The 24486-nt window shown below is 39.9% G+C and overlaps 1 protein-coding gene across 2 annotated transcripts; it reads left to right on the forward strand.

Annotated features, from left to right (window-relative positions):
• The first annotated feature begins 11326 nt into the window (after positions 1–11326).
• Positions 11327–22874, forward strand: shox (short stature homeobox). 2 transcript variants are annotated; one of them, XM_054788289.1, is made up of 6 exons: positions 11327–11779; positions 13224–13435; positions 15671–15728; positions 15838–15947; positions 20584–20796; positions 21164–22874. In XM_054788289.1, exons 1-6 carry the CDS (start codon positions 11530–11532, stop codon positions 21254–21256), a joined length of 936 nt encoding a protein of 311 aa, XP_054644264.1. In that variant the 5' UTR covers positions 11327–11529; the 3' UTR covers positions 21257–22874. The 2 variants fall into 2 exon arrangements, with proteins under 2 accessions (XP_054644264.1, XP_054644265.1); XM_054788290.1 differs by having other exon boundaries at positions 15859–15947.
• Positions 22875–24486: the final 1612 nt, after the last annotated feature.

Consider the following 24486-nt stretch of genomic DNA (forward strand, 5'->3'; position numbering starts at 1 on the left):
ACTGTGGTCCTGCACGGTGGCTTGAACGATGGGTCGCTGGTCGCAGTTTGCAACACCTCTGTTAACCCCTCGCCTTCCACCGTGTTTATCGGCCTGCAGTTCATCACAGTCCGCTTACCAAAGAACATTTGTCTGCCTGTCGTTCGCAGACTTGTTCATACGTGTGGTGTTCTCGTCGAGTTTAGTTCGGCGAAAGTTCGCTAAATTGCTATTCTCTTCGATGCTAACGTTGGCTGTGGCTGCACACTGCTTTGCGCTGATGTGGCAGGCTAAACTTGAGCTGCTTCCGTGGTAAGAACGGCATATCACTCGAACTTTATCAACAGTGCCGTCGGAGCACTTTTGAAATGTAAATTTATCATTCATTCACATGTTCCTCCATTTTCACGTCTCCTCTCCTCTCTTCTCCCTCGCCTTGCCATCCCACCTCCAGTGGGAGCCTGTAAGCTTATGCTAAACAAGCCCAAACACAATCAATGTCCATTTCAGGGAGTGACTGACCGTTGTTTTCCGCCCTCAACAGCTCAAGCACAAGAAGCCCAATGCATAAAAACGAAAATAGTCAACTCGTATACAGAATGAGTAAAGTTAGAGATTCAAAATTAGATTAACGCGATAAAAAAAAACAGTTAACTAAATATGACTATAATTAATTAATTGCAATTAATCATTTAATTTGACACCCCTAATGTAAAATATGTGTACAACATACTGTGATGACAATTTAAGGGGCTGAATTTCCGGTTTGTCCTTTTTTTGTTATATGAACGCAAGAACGCTAATTGGACATACTAGGTTTTTGTGTTGAAGGTATGCATACAATGGCTTTGCGCCTGCACACAACTCAAGAACAAAACAAGTACACGTGGGCAGTACAGAGACATGTCGGCCATGTTGTCTTTACATCAAAGCAAAGCAGGAAGCTGATGGGTCCTTAAAAAAAAAAAAAACGCCCCGGTGCTCGCTCTAATCGTTCTCAAAACGAAGACGGCAAACAGCAGCCATGTTCGTCAAGGTGCGCCGGGCACTTGTTTGTGCGCTGTCTGGCAATTAAAAATAATTGGCAGGCAGGTTTTTTTGCCTGTGAATCTTCCAAGAGTGCCAGTGATGATCTAATGAAGCTTCATTAGGCATGCTGAAAGCTTCGAGCGCCATATGACAGACGCAATTAGTCGGGATCACACGCATTAAAAAAAAAAAAAAAAAAAAGAGTAATCATTAAAAAATACCCCGGCCAAGATGAGCTCTTCACTTAATGACCGATTCATTTGCTAATTGATTTCTTATTAGTCACAGGCAGAGACGACTGTTTGGCCAACTGCTGCCGCTAATTAACAGCGTTTACGCCATTAGTCCATCGCTTAATTTCGCCGGGAAAACAACTTTGGAGGGGAGCGTGGCTGCAGGCTCTTTCATTTCAAGAAGGGACGCGTCCAAGGACTCATACCTGCTGATTACACATGCAAGGCACGTGACAACGCCTTCACCGCCTCAATCCACGCGAGTAGTGGGGGTGGACAGGGATGAGAGGGCAGATGTAATTAAAAGATGAGCTATTTTACTGAAAATGTGTTAGATTTAATCTGGCACGTGTCAGTGTGCTGCACTTTTACACTGGACAGTGTGACGGCTCTGCTGGGGCTCTCATGTGTGTCACGTTATTAAAGGGATCGTTTGGATTTTGTGACATGAAGTTGTATGACATCCCCATCAGCAGTGTAGTACATCAATAGTGACTTACCCCCCCCTCACACTTGGTCTCGCGAGTACAGTTCTGGTCGGATTTCTGTGACGAGGAACGTACTGTAGTTCTTCTTAGTTGCTGGGTCATTTCAGTAAAGAGTTTGGCTTCTCAAAACAATATGCGTTCAAAAAGGTCATACATTTGCATCTAAAAATATCTCCTCGACAAAAATCAAACCTCACAAATCGCTCCGGTTCTCTTTGTCTCCCGCCGTATCCCTGTGCACTGCCGCCTCTCCATTCTTGTGTATGTGATGAAGAATTTGCATCTTCATCCGCGACGAAGTGCCGCGGCCATCTTGTTTACATGCGTTCCACAGCGGAAGATGCTAGCATTCAAGTTTTTATAAAGACGTTTTTATTATAAAGGCACGCATTTTATCCACTGAACAAGCCTGTGTGCCTTGCCGCTCTCCAGGCAACCTCCAGCCAGGAGCCCAGTCCCCAAAACCCAACCGGAGGTACCATAAGAGTACACATGTAGACCGGCTCGCCTCGCGCTCGCAGGTCGAGCGACAAGGAGAGAGAGGGAGTGTCAGCGCGCGTTGATGTGCCTGCTCACACAACAGTAATTATTGCACGTTGTGGCTCAAAATCAGCCTTTGCTACCTCAAAATGAAGGCGCAAATACATTTCCTTGGATGTGCAACTCCAAAAAACGCTTCGACGACACGACACTGAGCCAACAAGCCAAATAGATTTGTAGTTTGCTCAGAGAGCCCACGCCACAAGTCCGACCCCGACGAAGAGCCACAAAAGTAGGGGTGCCCAAAGTGCGGCACAGGGGCCATCTGCGGACTGCGGCTGATTTGTCATTGCATCACTGCAGAAACAAAATAAAATTAAAAAAACAGCAACAATGGTAAAAATAGAGCAAAAGACACACTGCGAAAAAGCTGAAATGTTGAAACCAACAACCAATAATCACACAAAGCTCTGTATTTAGAGTGTTTAGATCTTGCGCAGGTTCACGGCCGAGACCAAAGATCTTGGGCTCCAAAAGGGTGGTGACCACTGAATGACACTAACGTGCTTTTGTAAACATTCAAGACAATTAGCTTTCAATGAGGCTAATGTACATGTTTTCGAAAACAGTTTCGTTTTTTCAGAAACAATGTCTAATGTCGCTAATGTGTTTTTACGTAAACTTTCCAGACCATTACACTCTTCAATGATACTATTTCAGACTTTAAATAATGTACCCATTTAAGCCCCACCCATTTCCTGGTAAACCACGCCCACTTTCGGTTTATGCCCTGCCCACTCCAAGTACAGATGAGTGGGTGAACAGATACAGATACAGATACAGATACAGATACAGATGCAGATATAGATACAGATACATATATAGATATAGATACAGATAGCGGCGTACTCGCTCATTCCGAGGTTTAACCAACGTACGATCACAACTAGTTGGAATCCGTTACGCATGCGCCTCTACAGTATTTGTTGTACTCTTAAGAAACTTTCGAAGTTTATAAGATGTTTTAAGCTGATGTTTTGCGTCTCCAGACAATTTTTCTTTAGTGGGCAAATGACTCTTTTCATAGTAAAGATTGACGACCCTTGATCTAGCTATTCAAAAACTGTAAATAAAACTAACAAGTTTTGTTTTTACGTAATCCAACTAACTCAAACATCTTTCCTCCTTGGCAGAGGTAACAACACAGTCAATTACAATAGATGCCTCATAAAGCTCCCAGTTTGTTTACAGTGCATGTGTAATGCGAGCAGCACAGTTGGTCAAATGAGCGTCTGTTTACGTGGCGCTGGTACACAGCTCATTATCAGTGCCTATTACAAGCTGTTTATGGGCCACAAGGTCTAAAACTACGGCCTGGTGGTCCTGCCGGCAGGGTCCTTATAGAAGACCAGCGTATTCTCTGAGGTTGTTTCATACAGCAGCCAGCAAAAGTGAAGTTCCTCCAAGATTCCAGGACAATTTCTTGGAATTATGAAGACATCTTAATCCTTAAAAAGTGTTGAAAAAAAATGACTTGATGCATGAAGTCATGGGTAAGATGAGTTACTCAGCCAGCTTGAAGGCATCACATGAGACAGGAAATAAACATTTATCATTCTATGTCCATGACTCACTTCTGCCTGAGACACTTTTGTATCTTTTACTTTGTCGTCCGTGACAAACTTAAACTTTACCTGCTTAGGTTAGGCTTTCTCAATACTATTGATAAAACCTATGATTAATTCCAGCAGACATCCATGATTTTTTATTTAGTTTTTTTAAATAATCAAAGAAAAAAATTATTTTAAAAAAGTTTGGATCTTCCATGCTACTAATTTACGAGTTTTTGTAAACATAGAAGACAAGTTAGTTTCCTATGATGCTAATGTATGTGTTTTCGGCAACACCAAAGGCGATTTAGTATTAGACACACCTGAGATACAAGTTTTTGGAAAAAAAGAAGACAATATGGCTTTAATGACACTAATATACTGTATGTATTTGTAAACGTCAAAGACATACGTGTATTTTAGACACAGTCTTCAGAGGAGCTAGCATATATGTTTTTGTATACAGTAATCCCTCGGCACATTGCACTTCGAATTTTGTGGCTTCACTCGTCATGGTTTTTCAAAAAAATACTACATCATACTGTTTTGTGGTTGAATATGGCCTATTCTTAGTCAAAAACTATGCATATGTATGCAAATGTTATGTATTTTTTGCCTAAATTAAGCATTGTCAAGCATAAAAATGGCTAAATGAACTAAAATACAAATATAAGGCATTCAGAAGACTCATTCAAGAAGATACAGTATGTAGTATTCTACATTGGTCAGTAATGTTACTGTCATGTTTGCTGAGACACAGAAGTACCAGATTTGATCGCCGGAATAGGCTTTTATTACAGCTTTGAATTATCTCACAACAGGCACAATAATCCCGAATAAAAATCCTTGATTAAAAACACAGGCTACTGTTGCATCCATAACCCAGGAAACTGAAACGGAACTCTGAACCCCTGACGTCACTTACTGTCCGCCTGCCACTCAACTCCCCTAGGGAAGACATTTACAGCAACACACATCAGCACGAGTCTTCTTTATCTCAATTTCCAATTCCGATACAGGACTGGATTTATTATTTTCTACTTATTATTACTATGTATTATTATTATTTATTATGCATTATTGCACTACAAATTTGACATGATCTGTTCCATATTTATTTATTTATTGTTTATTTAATATGTGTAACATCACAATATCTGCTGTCCTGGAATTACGACGTCTGGTGTGATTCCCTGTCTACCCATTGATATGGAGGCGGCAGAGGCGGGGCTAAGATGAAAGTCAAGTGTCTAGCACGGAAGTGGAGATTCAAGCCTTCGGTACCTTCTATTATAACGGGAAGCGTGAATTCACTACAGAGCAAGATTGACGAGCTGGCAAGAATGTCAAGACCTTCAGGGAGTGCAGCTTATTTATTATATTACTTATATTACGTCACTGAATGGCTAACAGCTAGCGTCCCAGATGCTAACGTGGGTAGCTAGCCGACTTCAGGGCAGTCGGAGCGACAGTCACAGTCATCCCTCGCTACATCACGGTTCAAACATTGTCAAAAATTAATATATGATCGATGTTTCGTGGTTGAATATGGCCTATTAGTAAAAAATATGCATATTTATTTTCAAGCATATAAATGGCTAAATAAACAGAAACCCAAATTTAAGGCACTCAGAAGATGTGATATGTAGCATTATATCTGTGACTTGCTGTGCGCGCCTTTAAGGAGCGGGGCCTGGGAAGTGCCGTGTGTGATGTCAGCCTGCCAGAGTTTAGTAGTGTGGAGAGCGCAGTGACTGCCGTGAGTTCTGGCCGACAGCAGCTCCTGTGTGAATGTTCACTGCATATGTGTTCTCTGCTTGTTAATGAAGTGCTTCGTGAGTCTCTCCTTAACCACAAGCAGTGGCAGTACAGTAATATTCTACACTGGTCACTAGGTGTCAGTGATGTTACACTGAGACAATAGCCACCGCAGGAAGTACGATGCTAACGTGTGAGTCTATGTTATGCCTTAGTTATGTATGTTTAAGATGTCTTATTTTCTATTATTACGTCTGCAATATTGGGTAATACAAGTGTAACAGTGACTATGGGGTGTTATTTCATGTCTAGACGGCTCTGATAATGCTAAAATTTGTATTTAGAAGGTCGTAAACAGGTTTTCTATGCTCTAACTATAAAAATATTCCATTTAGAAAGAAGGAATCCTACTACACGGAAATTCCCTTATCACAATCAGGTCTGGAACCAATTAACTGGGATAAACGAGAGATGACTGTATCATGAAATTTTCAACATGCGTTTTTGAAAGCATCCGAGACAGTTCAGTCTTCAGTGGGGCTAACATGTCAAATACAACTTACACACATACCACATACCCAAGATAAGCATTTTTACTAAATACTGAAGACAATTGCATTGCAAACATCAAAGAAAATGTGTCTACAATGATTCTAACAAGCAAGCTTTGAAACAAGAACAACAAATAAGGCAAACGCCACACCACATTGTTACGCATATTAACTGTGTGTCATTTATGTAATTAATGTGATCACTCCTTGCCAGTTAGCAATACCTGGCACATTTCACAATAGAAATAAATACAACTCAAAATAATCCAAAAATTAAAACTCATGGCATGCTCGCATACCCGTAACTAAATTTGTGCGTGTACTAAAAATGTGTCATTTAATTAATGCTACGACTCCTCACCAGTTCTTATTGATAACCAACGCATTTCAAGATAGAAATAAATCCAAAGGACAAAACGCAAACTCTGCATGTAAAGCACAAACCGAGAAACGAATGAGCCATCGCAGTAGGCTTTTACTCGGAATGGCTGAGCATCAATCCATGGCCACATCACTCACTCCTTCTTTCTTAATTCATCCTAATGACGTTTCGTCAAGAACACAACATGGAGGAGCCTCTGTTCTTACCATTCTCAGTGGAGCAGCCTTTAAATGGTGTGATTGAGACAGTGTAGCCTCACTCCATTAAAGAGCCTCCATTGGCCGACACCAGAGGGACGCTCACCCTCCCCTTTATTGCCAACACACACACACACACACACACAGAAAGCAAGACCCTTATTGTAAACGAGCCTCATTGCTCTCTGAAGACGTTAACACGTCTGTAAAGATGGCTCCCCCCAACCAAGAGGAGACCCCACTGCTAAATTAATTTCTATTATAAGCTGGACTCACTGTCCAAATTGGGGATTCTTTGCACAGTGACCGTCATGGCCGTGTCTCCCAAGGGGTGTGTGGGGGTGGAGGGGTGGTCATGCAAACCTGATGCAACAAAATGCACTCAAGCGCGTCTAAATAATGTATACATGTGGTTCAGCTGTCTGGGCGCGACCCCCCCCTCCTCAAAGAAAAAATGATCAATGTCCGCCTATTATTATTTAGCACACTCCCCAGGCCCCCTGTGCACCCCCCCACCCCCCCACCGAACCCCCCCAACTCTGCGAGAGTCTTTCATGTTCCCCTCTGGGAGGCAAACAAAACAGGGATTTCTACTGCAAATAAGGAGCTAAAGCACCATGTGATCAGCCATGAATTATTTCCACGCTATTGATTTGTATAAATTGTTGCTTTCCCCCCCACGGAGTATTTGACCACAACTACATGGTAAGAAAGAACATGAGAGAAAGTGATTTCCTGCTAATTAATGAGACAACGTCACCTGAAGAGCATCTTGTTTGCGTTTCCCTCGCAAATCCACCCCGAATTTAAAGATGCATTGTCAAGTTGGAGGCCCCTTGCAGCGCCCTGTGGCTACAGACAACGCACAACGATTCGACACAGAAAAATAACAAAACATCCGAGATGCTTTCATGTTTTTTTTTCTCCTTTTTGCTCTCTAAGCCTTGTTTCAACATCTGCCTTCAGTCTCAATGGAGGGAGAGAAAGGGGTCCTAACTGCAGCACAAGGCTGAGGACTCCCAAATAACATTAATGCGCCTCAGTTATGAAATCTGTCAACTGCAGCAACATATTGTCAACTGCACATTGCATCAACACACAAGCTGCAGCAAGAATGAAACATTTTTACAAATATCCTTCTCACTGGCAATGTCACACAGGTATTCATTTACCGTACCGTTTCAATATTTGACCCCCTCGTATACTGTAGGTAAATAAGGCAACTAATATATTACCTGGACAATCAAAATCCAATACAGTAGCCGCATAAAAACCCAGGCCTTTTTTAGCAGGAGTCTTCCGATTGAAAGTGTTTGAGAGATATTGGCACTCGAAAATCTTCTGGTGCAAATACCAGAATTCCCCCCCCATTTTTTGGAAAACATCCTCTATTTACAAATGCATATGTTGACAGGTATATCTCGTGTAAAGGCAAAAAAAACTTGCCCATATTTGATGTAACACAAAACTGCATTAAACATCGCCCCTTTTTTAGAAAGATCCTTCAGCTTGACAGTGTCAGAAAGGTATTCGTTTTACAATGTTTATTCTTGCAGCGCTTCATACTGGGAGATGTTTGTATTGTCTTGAAACCCTCCTGTAGCTTAATAAGGCAAGTAAAATATTACTCACACGTACTCTATTATTTTGATGCTTGTGTGTATGTGTGTGGCTCAATAAGGTAACCAAAACCTTACAAACACCACCTTTAGTGAGATCCGATACAAAAGCTGCAGCACAAATTAGGGCCTTTTTAGAAACAGCCTTCTGAGTCACACTGTCAGAGGGTTATTCGTTGAACGATATGTCTATAATTGAAGACTTAGGAGTGCACTGCTTCAAACTGGGAGATTTTACAAATATAAAATGTAATGTAATGCTGAATTAAAGTTTTAAACAGAGGTTGTACTGCATGAATGAGTGGTGGCAACACAATGCTAATCCACTGCACACGCTCCAGGCTTTGTTTACAGTATCTCCTCTCCTAGCTACTATACCTCCCTCCTCCCTTCCCTCCTTCTCCCCTCCATACAAACTCATTTAAGAGTGCTGACATCTTGATAACGTTGCGTTAGCCTTTCACAAACAGGTAGAGGAGGGATTCCTCAACTCTTCTAATGAGGAGTAAATGGAGGGACGAGGAGATGAGTGGCTTCACGACAAGACAAATGCTTGTCGCCTCCCCAGTGGGACAAAATGGGTCAAGAAATAGACTAAATAGACTAATGAATGGAAACCTTAAGCTACAGTGTCTCTATTGGAATCATTATCTAACAAAATAATCATCATTCACTATTTAGATTTTACAGTGGTTATATTATAGAATTAAGAATTAAAAAAATATATATTATTATTATTCATAATAATCATGTATTATTTTATATATAATAAATGTAATTTAATTTTATATATATATATAATATGCACTAATATGCAAAAATGTGTAAATGTGTAGTAGTAATAATACTAATGTGAATACTACTATACTAACGATAAATTAAAAGATGTGACACAATTATTTTTTTAAACATACGCAGCAGGATGGTGGGTGTTGAATTAGTAATCAGTACACAATTAACAGCACCAGTCAAAAGTTTAGACACACTTTCCCATGTTATTGAATGAAGAGGTGTCTCCAAACTTTTGGTGCAGTATAATTTTAATAATATATAATAATATGTTTTATTTGTTTTACTTGCAGCTGGAGGGGGGGGGGGTTAGCATACATAAAAAAATATAATAGAGGCTGCTTTAAGAGTGTTAAAAAGCTGCAGCTGGATGCATGCATATGTTTCACTGTCGTCACTTTTCAAATGTTAAAAAAGGGAAAATGTTCATTTTAAAAAGGGTTTAATTTTAATAGTAAAATTACAGCCTGCAGCCTTACAATACGAAAGGGCATTTTGTAAGCATGCAACGTTGTTTCCTCGCGTTTTATTTGCATTTTCAGGAAATCCCTTTTGTTGTCTTGGCGACAAAGCTGTTGCGCGTCTTTAAGGGGATTTACGTCTATTAACAGCGGTGTTGGTGTTGGGAGGGTGGGGTGTGTCTCGACAGTGTGTCGTGCACTCTCTCTGATAAATGGAGAGACATCTAAAGTGCGTCATTAGAGGATGCTGGAGCCTCCATGCATGCATGCATGCATGAGCGGTGGCAGCAGCAACACACCCCGGGGGAGCGAACGCCTCTGCCGGCCTTTTTTTGTGCTCGTGTGCCGGCCGGAGCTCGGATCATGGAAGTGCTGATTTCATTAGTTTTATAGACTCGTTTATTGCAACTGTACATAGATGGAACATTTAACACCCCCTCCCCCAACAACCCCGTACACACAATACACAGCTGATATATATATTGATTTGTGTACCACACTTGCAGACGGCTAATTACATGCAAACTGCTATTTACTTTTACATTGCAAACATTTAAATGCAACGATTCATAAAATAACTCATTGAACACAGAAACGCGTGAGGTAAAAACTCATATGTTTGGTATTATATTGATATATGTTTGAGTTTTACAGGGACTCTCATATTAATAATGTCGAATATCTAATAAATATATTTTTAACGTACACATGAGATTTGTAGCAATTCTAATATTTTAAATATTCACACTATATTTTCTGGGTCCTTGGAAAAAATAATACAATTACAACAAATATAATAAAAGGATCATTTGTAACCTTTTTATATTTAGAATATTTTTGCCATAGTCTAATGAGTAAAACATGCCTTTCTAATCATTAAAAAAAATAGCAGCCCTATAGAATTAACATAAAAATACTGTACGTCTAAGGGTCCATCTGGTGGACAAAAGTGTCTTTCTAATTGGAAAAATAGTCCAATAAATAAACAGGTAGATAAATAGAAGGGACAAGGTAGTGATATTTAAAATACATTGTAATATATATTTTACTATATTGACTTTCTAATAAATGGAAAAAATAACATCAATTAAAATACAGTAAATGAAGGAGGTAATCAATCATACTGTTGCTACAAAAACAGTATTTAACATAACAGTATTTGAAATTGGTTACACTATGATGCTTTGGAAAAATAGGAGATATAATTTTGTAACCAAACTACACTTGAAATAATACTTTTTAACAGCCTAATATTCTATTATTATTATTACAATTGTAGCAATTGTAAAAGCAGCCAAGCAAATGGGTAAAATAAATGGGTATAGAACAATAGTAGCCTTGTAATATTTAAAATAAAATCATGTTATGGGTAAAAATGAGAATAGTGGCTAGATGTAATTAATGAACATGTAAAGCGTTAGAGAGAAACCGTGGTGTGCACTTTTAATGACCACTCTTAGCTTTCATTCATTTAACAGCCTCCATCAGCTCCGTCATTGATTTGTAGACGAGGAAAAATCAAAAGAAAAAGAGGAATACAGGAGGAGAGGATTGGGGGGGTGTCTTGCTGAAAGTTGAATTGTGCAAAAAGTGGAGCTGAGGCCTTTAATTGCAATAGACGGCAGCCATGGCAGTGTGTGGAGGGGGAGGGGGAGGAGGAGGAGAAGGAGGAGGAGGTTTTTTTTTTTTTTTTAGAGGTGGTCGTGTATAAATAGTCAGCTCTCCAAAACACAACAGCAGGAGTGATCTCACCTCCACTCCCTCACTCTCCCTGCAGCCTGCGCACACACACGGAGAGTCCAACCGTGGATTTAAAAAAATAAATAAAATTCTTCCTTTTTAAAAAACTTACCAGGATCACAACCTGGGAGGATCTGTAGGGACATCGGGGGTTGCTACACAAACCAAAAAAGAAGTAGAAGAAGAAGAAGAGGGGGAAAGCTGCACGCCGCTATGGAAGAGCTGACGGCGTTCGTGTCCAAGTCGTTCGAGGCGAAGAGCAAGGAGAGCAGCAAGGAGGCCATCACTTACCGGGAAGTTCTGGAGAGCGGCTTGGCCAGGGCGAGGGAGCTCGCCAGCCCCGAGCAAGGCGTGCATGACTTCACGGAGGGCGCTCACTGCCCGCTGCACGTCTTCAAGGAGCACGTGCACGAACTGGACAAGGACAAGCTCAAGGACTTTAGCGTGACACGACCCACGGAAGGTAAAAAAAAAAAAACACACACACACACATTCGTAGTACTTTTTAAAATGTTGAGCATGCAAAACCTGCAAAATTGGGCTACACTTTCCTACCTGTAATATTTTCCCATCTAATAAGATTTAACATTAAACATTAAACAATATAATGTTACTTGCAACTGGGACATTTTGCACAACCTAACTGTACGAAGTCACTCATTTTTTAAGCATTTAAGCAATATAATAATGCTAATTGCAGACATAAATGCAATGGGGACGGCTTTGTTCATCCTAACTGTGGAAAAATATTTAATTTTTTCGGCCATTTAAACTGCATAATGTTATTTCCGGAGATTAAATGCAACAAATAGGACACTCTTAATTGACATAACTTTTACATATTTGTGCAAATTAATTGTCACATTTAAACAACATCACGTTATTTCGAGGCATGGATGGATGAAAATATGATTAAATAAGTTTCAAATGGCCTAATTTTAGCCTAATTGTACAAAATAATCATTATAAGTAAGTTAAACTGTACTAAACTACTGTATATTGCAATGCAATAATAGAGTCATTTTTAAATAGACCAACTTACACCGAATAATATGCATAATTTTACTATTTTAAGTCATTTACACAATATAATAATATAACATTTCCTATAATGTTTAAAATGGTCCAAGTGTTACAGAATTTTACACAATAATGATCTGAAATGATTTACACAATATAGTAATGTTACTTGCAGACATAAATGCGACAATTAGGGCGTTTCTAAAAATGCTTTTATAGCCTATAACTTAATGCATACTTATTACACGAAGTGCATTTAGCCACACATATTTATTTGATATCATTTGTATGTTACTGCTCAAATATAAATGACACACCATCTTTTAGTACCTTGGTGATTATCTGGCCTATTATTATGATTAGTAGTAGTAGTAGTAGTAGTTCCAATATTGAGATAGATATCGTTTTATGCCTGCAGTGGAGTTATTAATTATAACAAAAATGTAAAAAAACAACACATTTATTTTTTTTAAACAAAAATAATTTTAATAAAAATAAAGTAACTTTTTGTTACAGAATAATCAGCGTATGTTTCATCATGTGTAGTTGTTTTGTAGTTTATGTGCAAGCGGGTCTTAATGCGGTATGCAGCGGCTAAATAACACTTTTAGTCACAATGCGTAACAAAAACCTGTCAAAAAACCCTTAGGATAATGTCATTCATGAATTATTATAAACAATGGCGTTGAGCATGATGAAAATATGCTGATTTATCATATAAAGTGATAACATGGGCTTCCAACATGTCATATTAATATACATATAAATTAAAGTGTGGCAGCCTCACTTGAAATTAACATTGTTTGTCTTAAGTGACTCACAAGCCAATGCAGCCTTGCACCACACGTGCACGTACATGTAAAACTCACCTTGTGTGTCCACGTCAGGCATCTACGAGTGTAGCAAAGACAAGAAGGAGGAAGTGAAGTCCGAGGACGAGGACGCTCAGGGCAAGCTCAAGCAGCGCAGGAGTCGCACGAACTTCACGCTGGAGCAACTCAACGAGCTGGAACGGCTCTTCGATGAGACCCACTACCCCGACGCCTTCATGCGGGAGGAACTCAGCCAGCGCCTCGGACTCTCCGAGGCCCGCGTCCAGGTGGGTCACCATATGGGCTTGTGCCGCCTTTTGGATCTTCGGTTTGGTTAACTGTGAAGGAAAAGAAGTGATGATAATTTGCATGGGAAGCCATTTACAAAAGGAAGTATCAGCATTATAAGATTAGTGTCACTAATTGAGGACAATTGAGTGACACCTCAATTGAAAAACATACAAATAAAGATTTATAGATTGATACAATTAAAAAACATTACAATAAAGCAAAACACAAACTGGAAAGTAAATAAATATATTATTGAATTCACAGAGGACATGTATGCAAATATAAGTGACGTCATATGTTTAAAATGTATTCAATGTCAGGATTAATTCAGTGGCTCTTTGTTTTTGTTTTTTTTAAATTCTATCAATATTTTGTTCTGGTATTTAACACCCATTTTAGATTGCACGTGTGCAAAAAAAAAAAAATCGAATAGCCTTTAATATATTTCTATCAATGTATATGTATTTAATGTTTCATTTTGGTGTTACTTCAGGAAAAATAACGTGAGAGCAAAAAAAGGACAAGTGTCAGCCTCATTAAAATGAATGAATGAGGCGCGTGCACATTAGAAATGAGCTAATTGTGCACAATAGGTGTGCTTACTTAGCGAACACCAATGCATCGTGGTCTCAAATGAACGTGCAGTTTAAACACAAATTACACGTGTATTATGAGTGTTGAGTTCAGGTGCACCAGTGCAAAGTGTGTTTATGTTATTTTTGTTTCGTTGTGAGAGCAGCTGTCAATGCATCTATGTAATTGAAAGTTATGAGCAGCCACTCTAATTCACTTATGGCGCCTTATAGATGTCAGGATGTGTGTGTGTGTGTGTGTGTGTGTGTGTGTGTGTGTGCCGGCGCGCTGCTAAATTAAATGTCATTATTCACTGTCTCTTGTCAAAAAAAGAAGGGGGGTTGGGGGGGTGAGTTTATGGCGTTTGTGAAGAAGAGCATCGTCAGTAATGAAGACCTAACTCACTCCAGTCTCATAATAGACACTCTTTATCTTAACGGAGCATTCTAATAATATTATAATCATTAATATTAGTCATCGTTTCCACGTCACTATTATGACGGTGCATCGACTCTCTCCCATTGACATCATCATTATCATCACTCTCCAAGTCCTTTGAGGTCCGAGCAGTCCCTAATTTGAAATGATAATCATTGCAATGAGTCCAAGGGGAGGGTGATAGTTAATGTTATTCACAGGGAAAATGAGCTTGATGATCATCATGAACAATCGCCTACACCCTGCCAGCAACAGAAAGCAAACCATGTTAAGAAATAAAATGCAGTAGCATATTTAAAAATGATTTAATGCCCAGCAGTATTCCAAATACATTCAAGATTTAAAAGAAAGTTAATTGTTTTTACTTTTAATGCAGCCTGCGCTTTACCATCTTCGTGGAAATATGATGAAAACGTACATGTAATGTAATGCATGTAACGTAAGACACATACATTGCACATTGCACACACTCCTCTTATTTTGCTTACCTTACTATATTCACTCTTTTATACATATTCAATAACATTTCCTACAATCTTATTTTCTATAATTTTTTTTTTACCCAATTTGCACTTTAAATGGGTTTATTTTGAAAAGCCTATACAGCTTGAGAGGCGGTACAATGAAAGTTTATTTAAAATGTATGTTCTAATTTATGTATGTAACTACATGCAAGATAAAACACCACACCTAAAAAAAACTTAGTGAAGGAATAAAGAAGGTAAACATATACATGTAATGCAAATGTAACTAACACGCAAGTACGTCTATGGCTACTGCATATATACACACCCTGCTATGAGTTTGTACACTTAAAATGTGTTCTTTGCACTTTAGACATTATTATTTTTTTACATTTCTTATCATTTTATTTGGTAAAATCTTTTTTTCGATGTATTTTTTGGTCTCATTTTTTCGTTAACGCAGCTTTAAAACTGTGGCTGCTGCAGCAGTTTTATTAATATACAGTATTACAAGTACATACATTGTACATTTGAATACTGTTCTGATTGTCCACACTTTACTGTATGTTCTTTGCACATTCTTTCTACAAATTACTGTGTGTATGTTTGGGGCTTATCATGTACGGTCCATGTATTACTATGGCTGCTGCAACTAAATAAGTAATGGATAAAGTAGCTATCATGTAATGGCAAAAAAACCTCCATCTTTTTTGGTATCTAATCATATATTTGTCGCTGGTTCTTTTTATATTGCAGGTTTGGTTTCAAAACAGAAGAGCAAAATGTCGGAAACAAGAAAACCAGATGCACAAAGGTAAATGGCTTTTAAAAAATCTTTTTCATTTAAGATTTTTGTTTTACAAAGCAACCAATTTCTGAGCGCTCCCATCTCACATAACGACAACTGTCTGGCTGCCTGACAGACATCTTTCCCTTCTCTCCAGGGGTCATTCTGGGCAGTGGCAGTCACCTGGATGCCTGCAGGGTCGCGCCCTACGTCAACATGGGGGCCCTCCGGATGCCCTTCCAACAGGTAGGCCATGACTCTTTCTCATGGGGGGAAATAGACTCTTTTCAGCATCCAGTTATAGTTAGGAGTCAGATGATGACTCAGCAATGGCTTCGTGTGTTGGCGTCCATACTGCATGGTTTTGATTACACACTGTACTGTAAAGTGATGCACCTTTTCAGGCCTCCACCCCCATCCTCCATTTGCAGCAGCACTCGCTTTCTCTCTCTTAAAGCCTCTGCCTGCTATGTTGTGACATAGCAGCGGTCTAATTAGGCCAACGGGGCGGCAGGCGTGAGCACATGAAAGAGACGATGAAAGCCGGGGAGGAGGAGGTGGGGTGTTAAAAAAAAAAAAGGAGTCAGTCCTGATGGATATTGAGGTTGAGCTGGCAGGAGTTTGAGGCCTGCATGCTGAGAGATGTTGGAGTACAGCATGAGTGTCGGTTTCAAAACAGGTGAGCTAGGCTGAAATATACCCTATGAGCATTAAAACACACCGGGTGCCTCAGAGGTCCAATACAATCCATACCGGGATGCCTTGTTTAGATTTTTTGCCCACAGAAACTCATGTGAACTAAATTCATCTGTTCTCGGATTAAACTGTGGCCATCATGCAACTTTTATTATTAACTGTATAGGTAATGTTTTAAGTAACCTTCCATGGAGCCACCACAAAAAAAGTCGAATAAAAAAGGAAAACATACAAGAATTGCCGTCACACAAGAAAATGGTTCAACTTTTTGATTCATTTCCTGAATTGATGTCTAAATCGTGTGCAGTTGTAGGGACAAATTGTGAATATACAAATAATTTGTTCTAGGGTCAAACTGTGGCCGTCATACAACTTTTATTAACTGTACAGCCAATGTTTTAAGTGTCTGCCTATGGTGAAAAACGTGTACGTTTTTGCATGACTTTTTAGGTGTTTTTCCCGTGAATATTTGTTGAAAATAACCAGTTCCAGGGTTACATTGTTTTTATCATAATAGCATTCCTGGACTACACTGTACAGGCAATGTTTTTCCACTTTACTAAACATTACTGAGCTAAAAACAACTGTGACAAACATATCTGGTTAAATAAAAGTAATAAAATAAAATAATCAAAAATGATAATAACAATAACAAATAAAATTTGCCTTATTGTTATTTTCGATGTATTGTTGCTGTAGCCACACTGGTGTAGCCCGTCGCTTTTGATGCTGCACTACAGCTAGGTTGCAATACATACATGCCACGGTTCAACTTCTGTGTTTCTGTGCAACTTTTGAGTCATATTTTTCGTGGATTTTTAGATGGTTTAGAGTTGCAATAGGTTCCGTTTCTGCTTCTACGGGTATCAGCTAATTTTTCACGTTTTTTTTGCCATGTAATTTTCTGTCACACACAATGGTTCGACTTCTTAACTTATTATTATTATTAATGCCAACTTATAGCCATAATGTACTGAGCATTGAGCGTTGCTATGATATGGCTAGGTTGCAAGAAAGTTCCTGTTCTGGTTTTTGTGGTTATCATCACACTTTTCGCCACCGCTGGTAACTTTCTATGGCACAAAAAAAACACAAAAAAAGCAAGGAAAAAAAACATAGAAGATTTGCCGTCACACGGACTGTTCGACTTCCATGTTTTTGCGTGACTTTTGAGGAGTTTTTATCTTTTAAAAAAATATATTAATAGATGTTTGAGTGTTTCTCACAGCAACTTAGCTTAGCCATGTTGTACTGAGCAGCCAAGACATAACATTTTTGTTGCTACTACACGGCCAGGTTGCAATAAATTGTCGTTCTATGGTCATCATAACACATCGTTGGTACCCTTCCGTGATGGCATCACAAAAAAGCTTAAGAAAAAGCAAAACATAATTCCACTTGCATGTTTTTCTGTGACTTTTGAGGAGTATTTTTTCTATATGTTTGCCAGGTTACCAAACTGTAAAGAACAGAAAAAGTGTAAAAATAAGTCAACCACTGTTAATAGCAAAAGCTAAAATAATAAATTGAGGGGACATACGCTATGGGGCGAATGGCCAGGACAAAAATATGATTTAATCCAGTTTTCACATTATAGCTGTCACGATATTTGTTTGTCCTTGGGGCGCTAAGCAACCCTAACTGTTAACACTGTCCAACTTCACTTTCATTTTCAACATTTTAGACAAAGAAAAACATACTGGATAGTGAAGTTAAAGCTTTCTATGCTGGTATTTGGCTTGGAAAAGCAAAGCAGCAAATACTTTCTTGCTTGTTCATGCAGCAGGCTTTGAGACACATGAGAAATGGCAACAAGCTCCGCTCTTCTTCTTTTTCCTCCTCTGAAGTCAGCACATGCTTAATTTTCACCTCCTGCTTTTAGAAAATAATTGGCCAGAATGTGAAAAGTGATACGCTATGCTCCTTATGCCTTCTTTCTTTCTTTTTTTTTTTTTTCAAATTCCGCTGCTGCCGCTTTTGACTTAGGAATATGTCTGGATAAATATTTATAACTCCAAATATGAGAGTATCTTTTTAGTGCAAAATTGTTTATTTATGCAATCGAATACATAATCAGGATAACAAGACGGCATATTTCCAAAGGGTATAAGCGCCAGGCCGCCTCCGTCTGAATTAAACAAATCTGTTCTGGGCCTGAGAAGACTTTGTTCATGCACCATTAAATTGGATGTGGTGTGTGTGAGAGAAATGTAGGATTCATTAACTTTTGGAATAACTGACATGGGGAAAAAGGAGGAAAAAAAGGGGGGGAGAGGGTGTGTGTATGGAGGGTCCGTGTGAGGCTCGTGGCTATTTTCTTAGAAAACACAACGCAGCTTAGAGGGGGTAACATTTAATTGTGTCACAATGAAAGATCCCTTTCACACTGCCTGTAAAAATCGGGATTTTTCGCCTCTTAGGGGGTACAAGATTGACCCGGCAATTTTCCGGCTTTGAGGGTAGTAGCCCTTATCAAACTGCCTGTAAAAATCTGGATTTTGCGCCTTTTCCCTGTGTCGATGTTCTGTACAAACAATATAACGGGTACAAAGCTTACCTGTCAATTTTCTGGCTTTAAAGGCATTAGCTTTTCTTTTCACACGCCCAGTAAAAGCTGGCTTTCTCCTGTGTTGCTGTTTTGTAAAAAAATAACATGATGAAGTGACAAAGTTTACCTGGCAATTTTCTAGCTTCGCAGGTCATAGCTTTTCCTTTCACACTGCTGGTAAAAGCTGGCTTTTCCCCTTGTTGATGTTCTGTACAACAACATAATAGGGCGGCAAAGTCAGCCCAGCAATTTTCCAGCTTTGGTGGTAGTAGCCCCTTTCACATATGCCGGCCAATGATTGCTTTTTCCTGTGTCACTGTTCTGTACAAACAACAACATGGGGGTACAGAGTTGGCCCGGCAATTTTCCAGCTTTGCATGTAGTAGCCCCATTCATACTGTCGGTAAAATACAGCACTTTGCCTGGCTTTTTCTCCTGTTGATGTTCTGTACAAACTGCACCAACACAGAAAGAAAACCAGCAATTTTTCAACTCTGGGGGTCTTAGCTCTTTTCAAACTGTCAGTGAAATTAGCTTTTTTCTGTGTGGCTGTTCTGTGCAACCCACATAATTGGGAGGTACAAAGTTGGCTCAGGAATTATACAGCTTTTGAGGTAGCCACCCCTTCCCAACAGCTAGTAAAAGCAAGCCTTATTGGGGGGGGGGCAAAGTTGACCCAGACATTTTACAGCTTTCGAGGTAGTAGCCCATTCAAAATCTTCCAAAAGCTGGATTTATTTCCTGGCTTTTGGTCGTGTTTCTTGTGAACAGCACAGGCCGCAAAATAGACAAACAAAGTCGAACTGGCAATTTTCCGGCTCCTGAGCTATCAGAACAGAGGCGAGACACTTCCTGTGCGCTATGTTTAACACCTGACTCTCACTTCTGCTGCCCTGTTGTGTTGAGAGCAATTGTCGCTGTCCAACAAGTACTTTATAGAAGGCATCTAATGATCTGATTCTGGAATGCCGTGTGGCTGTGTGAAAGCACACAACAATATCCCACTTTCTATTGGATTTACGACTTTGATGAGTACATTTTAGTGGCGGATTTGTGCAAAAGACACACCCTATGGCATCAAGGTTTGGTCTATAATCCTAAACAAAGTCAACTAGGCAATTTTCTACCTTCTGATATAGTTTCGGAGGTGTAACAGAGGTGGGACAGCACCTGAGTGCAAGGGTGTTCCACGATGTTTAACACTGGAGAATGACTTCTCCTGCCCTACCGCGATGAAAGCAATTGTGGCTGTCTGACAAGTATTTCATGTCACACCAGAATTTGTCATCTAATTATCTGATAGCGGGATGCCATGTCATGGCGTCAAAGCACACAGCAATGTCCAATGTTTGGATCTACTGTTACTGCTCTGATGCAGCAGTTTTGCGGCATATTTGTGGATAAGCTCTGTTGTGTTGAAAGCCATTGTCGTTGTCCGACAAGTAAAAGACACGATTATAAGCAGCTTGAAGCTTGGTCTATCACCTGCTGCTTGTAATAGAGGCTCAATGTCAACCGAGTCATTTACCACCTTCACTGGGAATTGCTTCTGTCAAACAAGTATTGGATGTACTGTTGCGGCGGTGATGTGATAATTATGCAGGTTAACTATAACTTGCTATTTTTTTGCTCTTCCAGGTCCAAGCGCAGCTCCAGCTAGATGGCGTCACCCACTCCCACCCCCACCTGCACCCGCATCTGGCCGCCCACGCCCCCTACCTGATGTTCCCGCCCCCTCCTTTCGGACTACCAATCGCCTCGCTGGCTGACTCGGCCTCAGCAGCGGCGGCAGTGGCGGCGGCCGCCAAGAGCAACAGCAAGAACTCCAGCATCGCAGACCTGCGACTCAAGGCAAGGAAACACGCCGAGGCTCTGGGACTCTGACCCCAAGCGGGGGCCGCCCAACACCCACCCCACCATCAACACCACCACCTTCGCCCGATCGGCCTGTTAATGGCCTCTCACACAAGACTGAGTCTGTGAAAAAAGGCCGTGACACTCACAGCTAAACCTAAACACTGAGTGAGCATGAAAGAGACGAGCACAGAGAGAAGGGGGAGTTTGTTTTTTGGAGGAAGACATTTGTAAAAAAAAAAAAAAAAAAAAGAGGAGGGGGGTAGAATTGTCACAAAAAGACCAGCTGCCAAAACAAACCACTTTTCCAGCGGAGCGCTAATGAAATACCAATGAAGTCACCTTCTACTTTTCGCCCCAACAGGCAGGACTTCTGCGGGGCCAGTGGCTCAGTCCACTCCAGGCACAGATCACACAGACCCGGGGACCGTACAAACACATGTGGATGTCTGTCTGAGGGCCCGCGGCGGGCCACACGGGGCCATGCGTGGGGTTGGGGACTGGGGCACGCCTTGACACCCACCCCTCATTGTCTCTCTGGCTTTAACAAACTTTAAGAAGCGGTCATGTTTGTTTGCAACCACTTTGTCCGTGCATGGAGGCCTTCCTGCAAAAGCTCATTTTACCCTCCCTTCTCTTCTGATGGACTTGTGACTGTGACACAACAAAAGCAACAACTTTCATGGTCGCCCCCCACCCCTTCTCCCTTCTTGGACTTTTTGTTCCTTTCTGTTTGGTAAAGAAGTGAAGACAGCCTTTGCACTTCAGGGTGTTTGCAAGAAGCAAGACACTACTTTATTATTAAATTGAAAAAAAATGAAATAAAGGGGAGGGACATTTGATATCAGCAAAAAAAAGTATAAAGGGTATAACCAATTTTTTTTCAGGTTTTTTTTGTATTTTGGAAAATAACCATGAAGGCATCAGTCAAACTGAAATGCAATGGTGTGCAGTTTAAGTGCAATACTGTAAATAGCGAGGAAAAAAGTTAAACAGCAAGCAGTTAGTTCATGAAGAGACATTTTTATTTTAGTTCTGTTTTTTTAATGCACTGTTTCTTTGATGCCGTGTATATTTTGTTGGATCCCAGAAAAACAAACAGGGTGCCGTTTTTCCACATAATCGCTGCAGCAGGGGTGTCCAAAGTGCAGCCCGGGAGCCACAGTCAGCCCACAGCTTTTTTTTTTTTGGCCCTCGGCATATTTTAAAAATACAATGAATTCATTATTAATAAGATGTATGATTAGATATTACACTCATTTGCTCAGTCAGCTATAACACAAAGCAAAGGTGTGGATGCTTTGCTCAGATAGCCTAGCATATATTGACCTACATTGGATTGCTTTTAGCATCCTTAATACACAAAATACACTCACACAAATCCTGTAATTTTCTGGAAAAAGTTTGGACACCCCTGATCTACAGGAAGAATTGCGAGTTATAAGGAGAATTTACAAATGTATGACTTGAAAATGTTGAAAAGTCTGCATTGACATCCAAACTAAGCAAACTATTAGCTTTACTGTGCATGTTGTGTGTGACATTCATTTTTCATTTCTGACAATAATAGTTCGGTCAAAATATTTGGAAATATTACTTGTTTTTTATTTTTCCAAACTGCTGTTTTTAGTCCCTCAGGAGGTCTACAGGCTCCACCCACTTTCTGTTAATCAATCAAACCCCTCGTTTTTACCGTGTGTCTCCATTTTAAATTAAAACATTTGCGTGTTTTATTTATTTTTTCTGAAAGTTTATGAAAAATGAAAGTTGAAACGTTTTTTACGTTGCTTTGTGTGTTTTTTATGTTTAATTAATGTTTTATTTTGGGAGTGTTTCCTAACGTGGAACGAAGGAAAAAAACAAAAAATAGAAATGTAGCGTGTCCAAGTTTACAAATGTTTCAGGGATGGTTTGAATTTTTACCGAGATTCCGCAGAATTTGTCGTACCCACGCTTATCATTTCACGCATGCTTAAACATGAATCATCGTAACGGTTTGTTTGTTTTGCCTCCCCAGTACCCGTTTTTGAGTCACAAAATATGAATGTACATCTTGTACAAGTAAACTATCAATAAAGTTCTAAATATTTGTACACGAGTGTTGTAATACTTGTTGCTGCACAGTTTCAGGATGCTAGCTGCAATTGTAGATATTTTAGGTGTTTTCCCGACTTAACTTGTGTTTCAGGAATCATTTAAGAGTAGCTCAGGGTCACATACGAATGAGGGCTGGACCCCAGTGAAGCTCCTATCAAATCCAGATGCTGCAACCTCCAGAACATCCCAAAATTGCTGGTTACGCCCTAACATGCTTACGTTGTTACTGATAACTGGCAATGTGATGCAAAATGAGGTTTCAGCATGGTAAAATATATGCTCACGACGTATTTCTCCCAATATCCTGATTTTGTGGCTTATTTCCAGTCATTCTATGTATTTCTATTACTCAAGGTGGTGGTTATCATTAATAACTAGTGTAAAAGTGACCATGATGCTGACATACTACTGTACTGTGTACATGCACTCATGTGTTCATGCGTGCAACCACTGCTTTGACCTTGTGGATTATTTTGGGTCTTTCAATTTATTTGTACTATGAAAAGTGGCGGCTGGAGTTAATAACCGATGGGAGCAGCGATCGCATTAATACGACATGTCTACATTGTGTGTGCACACATGTTCGTGCATGAGCGTACCGTGGGCTTTGACTTTGTGGATTATTTCAAGTTTTTGTATTCATTTGTACTATGCAAAGCAGCAGTTATCTTTAATAACTAGTGGGAGGAGTGATCGTATTAATACGATTGGAGGCTTTGACTTTGTGGATTGTTTTGAGCGTTTCAATTTTTTTGCGATTGCACGAATTATATGACTCGTCTACATCGCGTGTGCGCATTTTGCTGTGTGTAAGCACGCTAACCATGGGTTTTGCAGATAAGTTTGAGGCTTGGTATTTATTTCTACGAGACAAGGTTATGGTATTCTTATTTACTAGCGAGAGGAGCGATTGCGTTAATTACTGTATGTGACATATGCAGTACAGATAGTGTGCGTGCCTGTGCTTGAGTGTACAGTGAGTTTTGACGTGGGTTATTTTGATTTTTGTCATTTACTCTGTATTAAGCAAACTGGTGGTTGTCATGATTAACTGGCGGTAGGAGCAATTACATTAATCACATGACATGTACAGTATAAAGTGTGTGTGGCATGTGCATGAGCAAGCCAACTGTAGGTTTTCACTTTGTGGATTATTTCAAGTCTTTGTATTTATTTGTATTATGCAAGGTGGTGGTTATTAATGACTGGAGGGAAGTGTTACATAACGACATTGACCTTGTGTGTGCATCTGATCATGAGCGTATTGTGATTTAGCGGATTATTTGGAATGTATTTGTTTCTATTTTGCGAAGTCATATTATGATTAACTGGCAGGAGGAAGAACGGGATGAATTACTACATGACACATCTACATTGCGTGAGCATACTGCGGACTGACTAAACTGTATGTACCATGTTTGGGTGCTCACACTTGTCAAACAAACCAGACTTTAGGTGTCAAGTGTGCCCAAGCACGGCCTGGTTTGCAAAGTTTGGGTGCGTTGCTTTCTCTTGTTCCACCAAAAAACAGTTGGCCTCATATTTTTTTCTTCCCTTTTTAGGCCTATTAGCTTCCCCTGGGAGCTTAAT

This window comes from Dunckerocampus dactyliophorus, chromosome 9 (genome assembly GCF_027744805.1).
Source record: "Dunckerocampus dactyliophorus isolate RoL2022-P2 chromosome 9, RoL_Ddac_1.1, whole genome shotgun sequence".
Taxonomy (NCBI): domain Eukaryota; kingdom Metazoa; phylum Chordata; class Actinopteri; order Syngnathiformes; family Syngnathidae; genus Dunckerocampus; species Dunckerocampus dactyliophorus.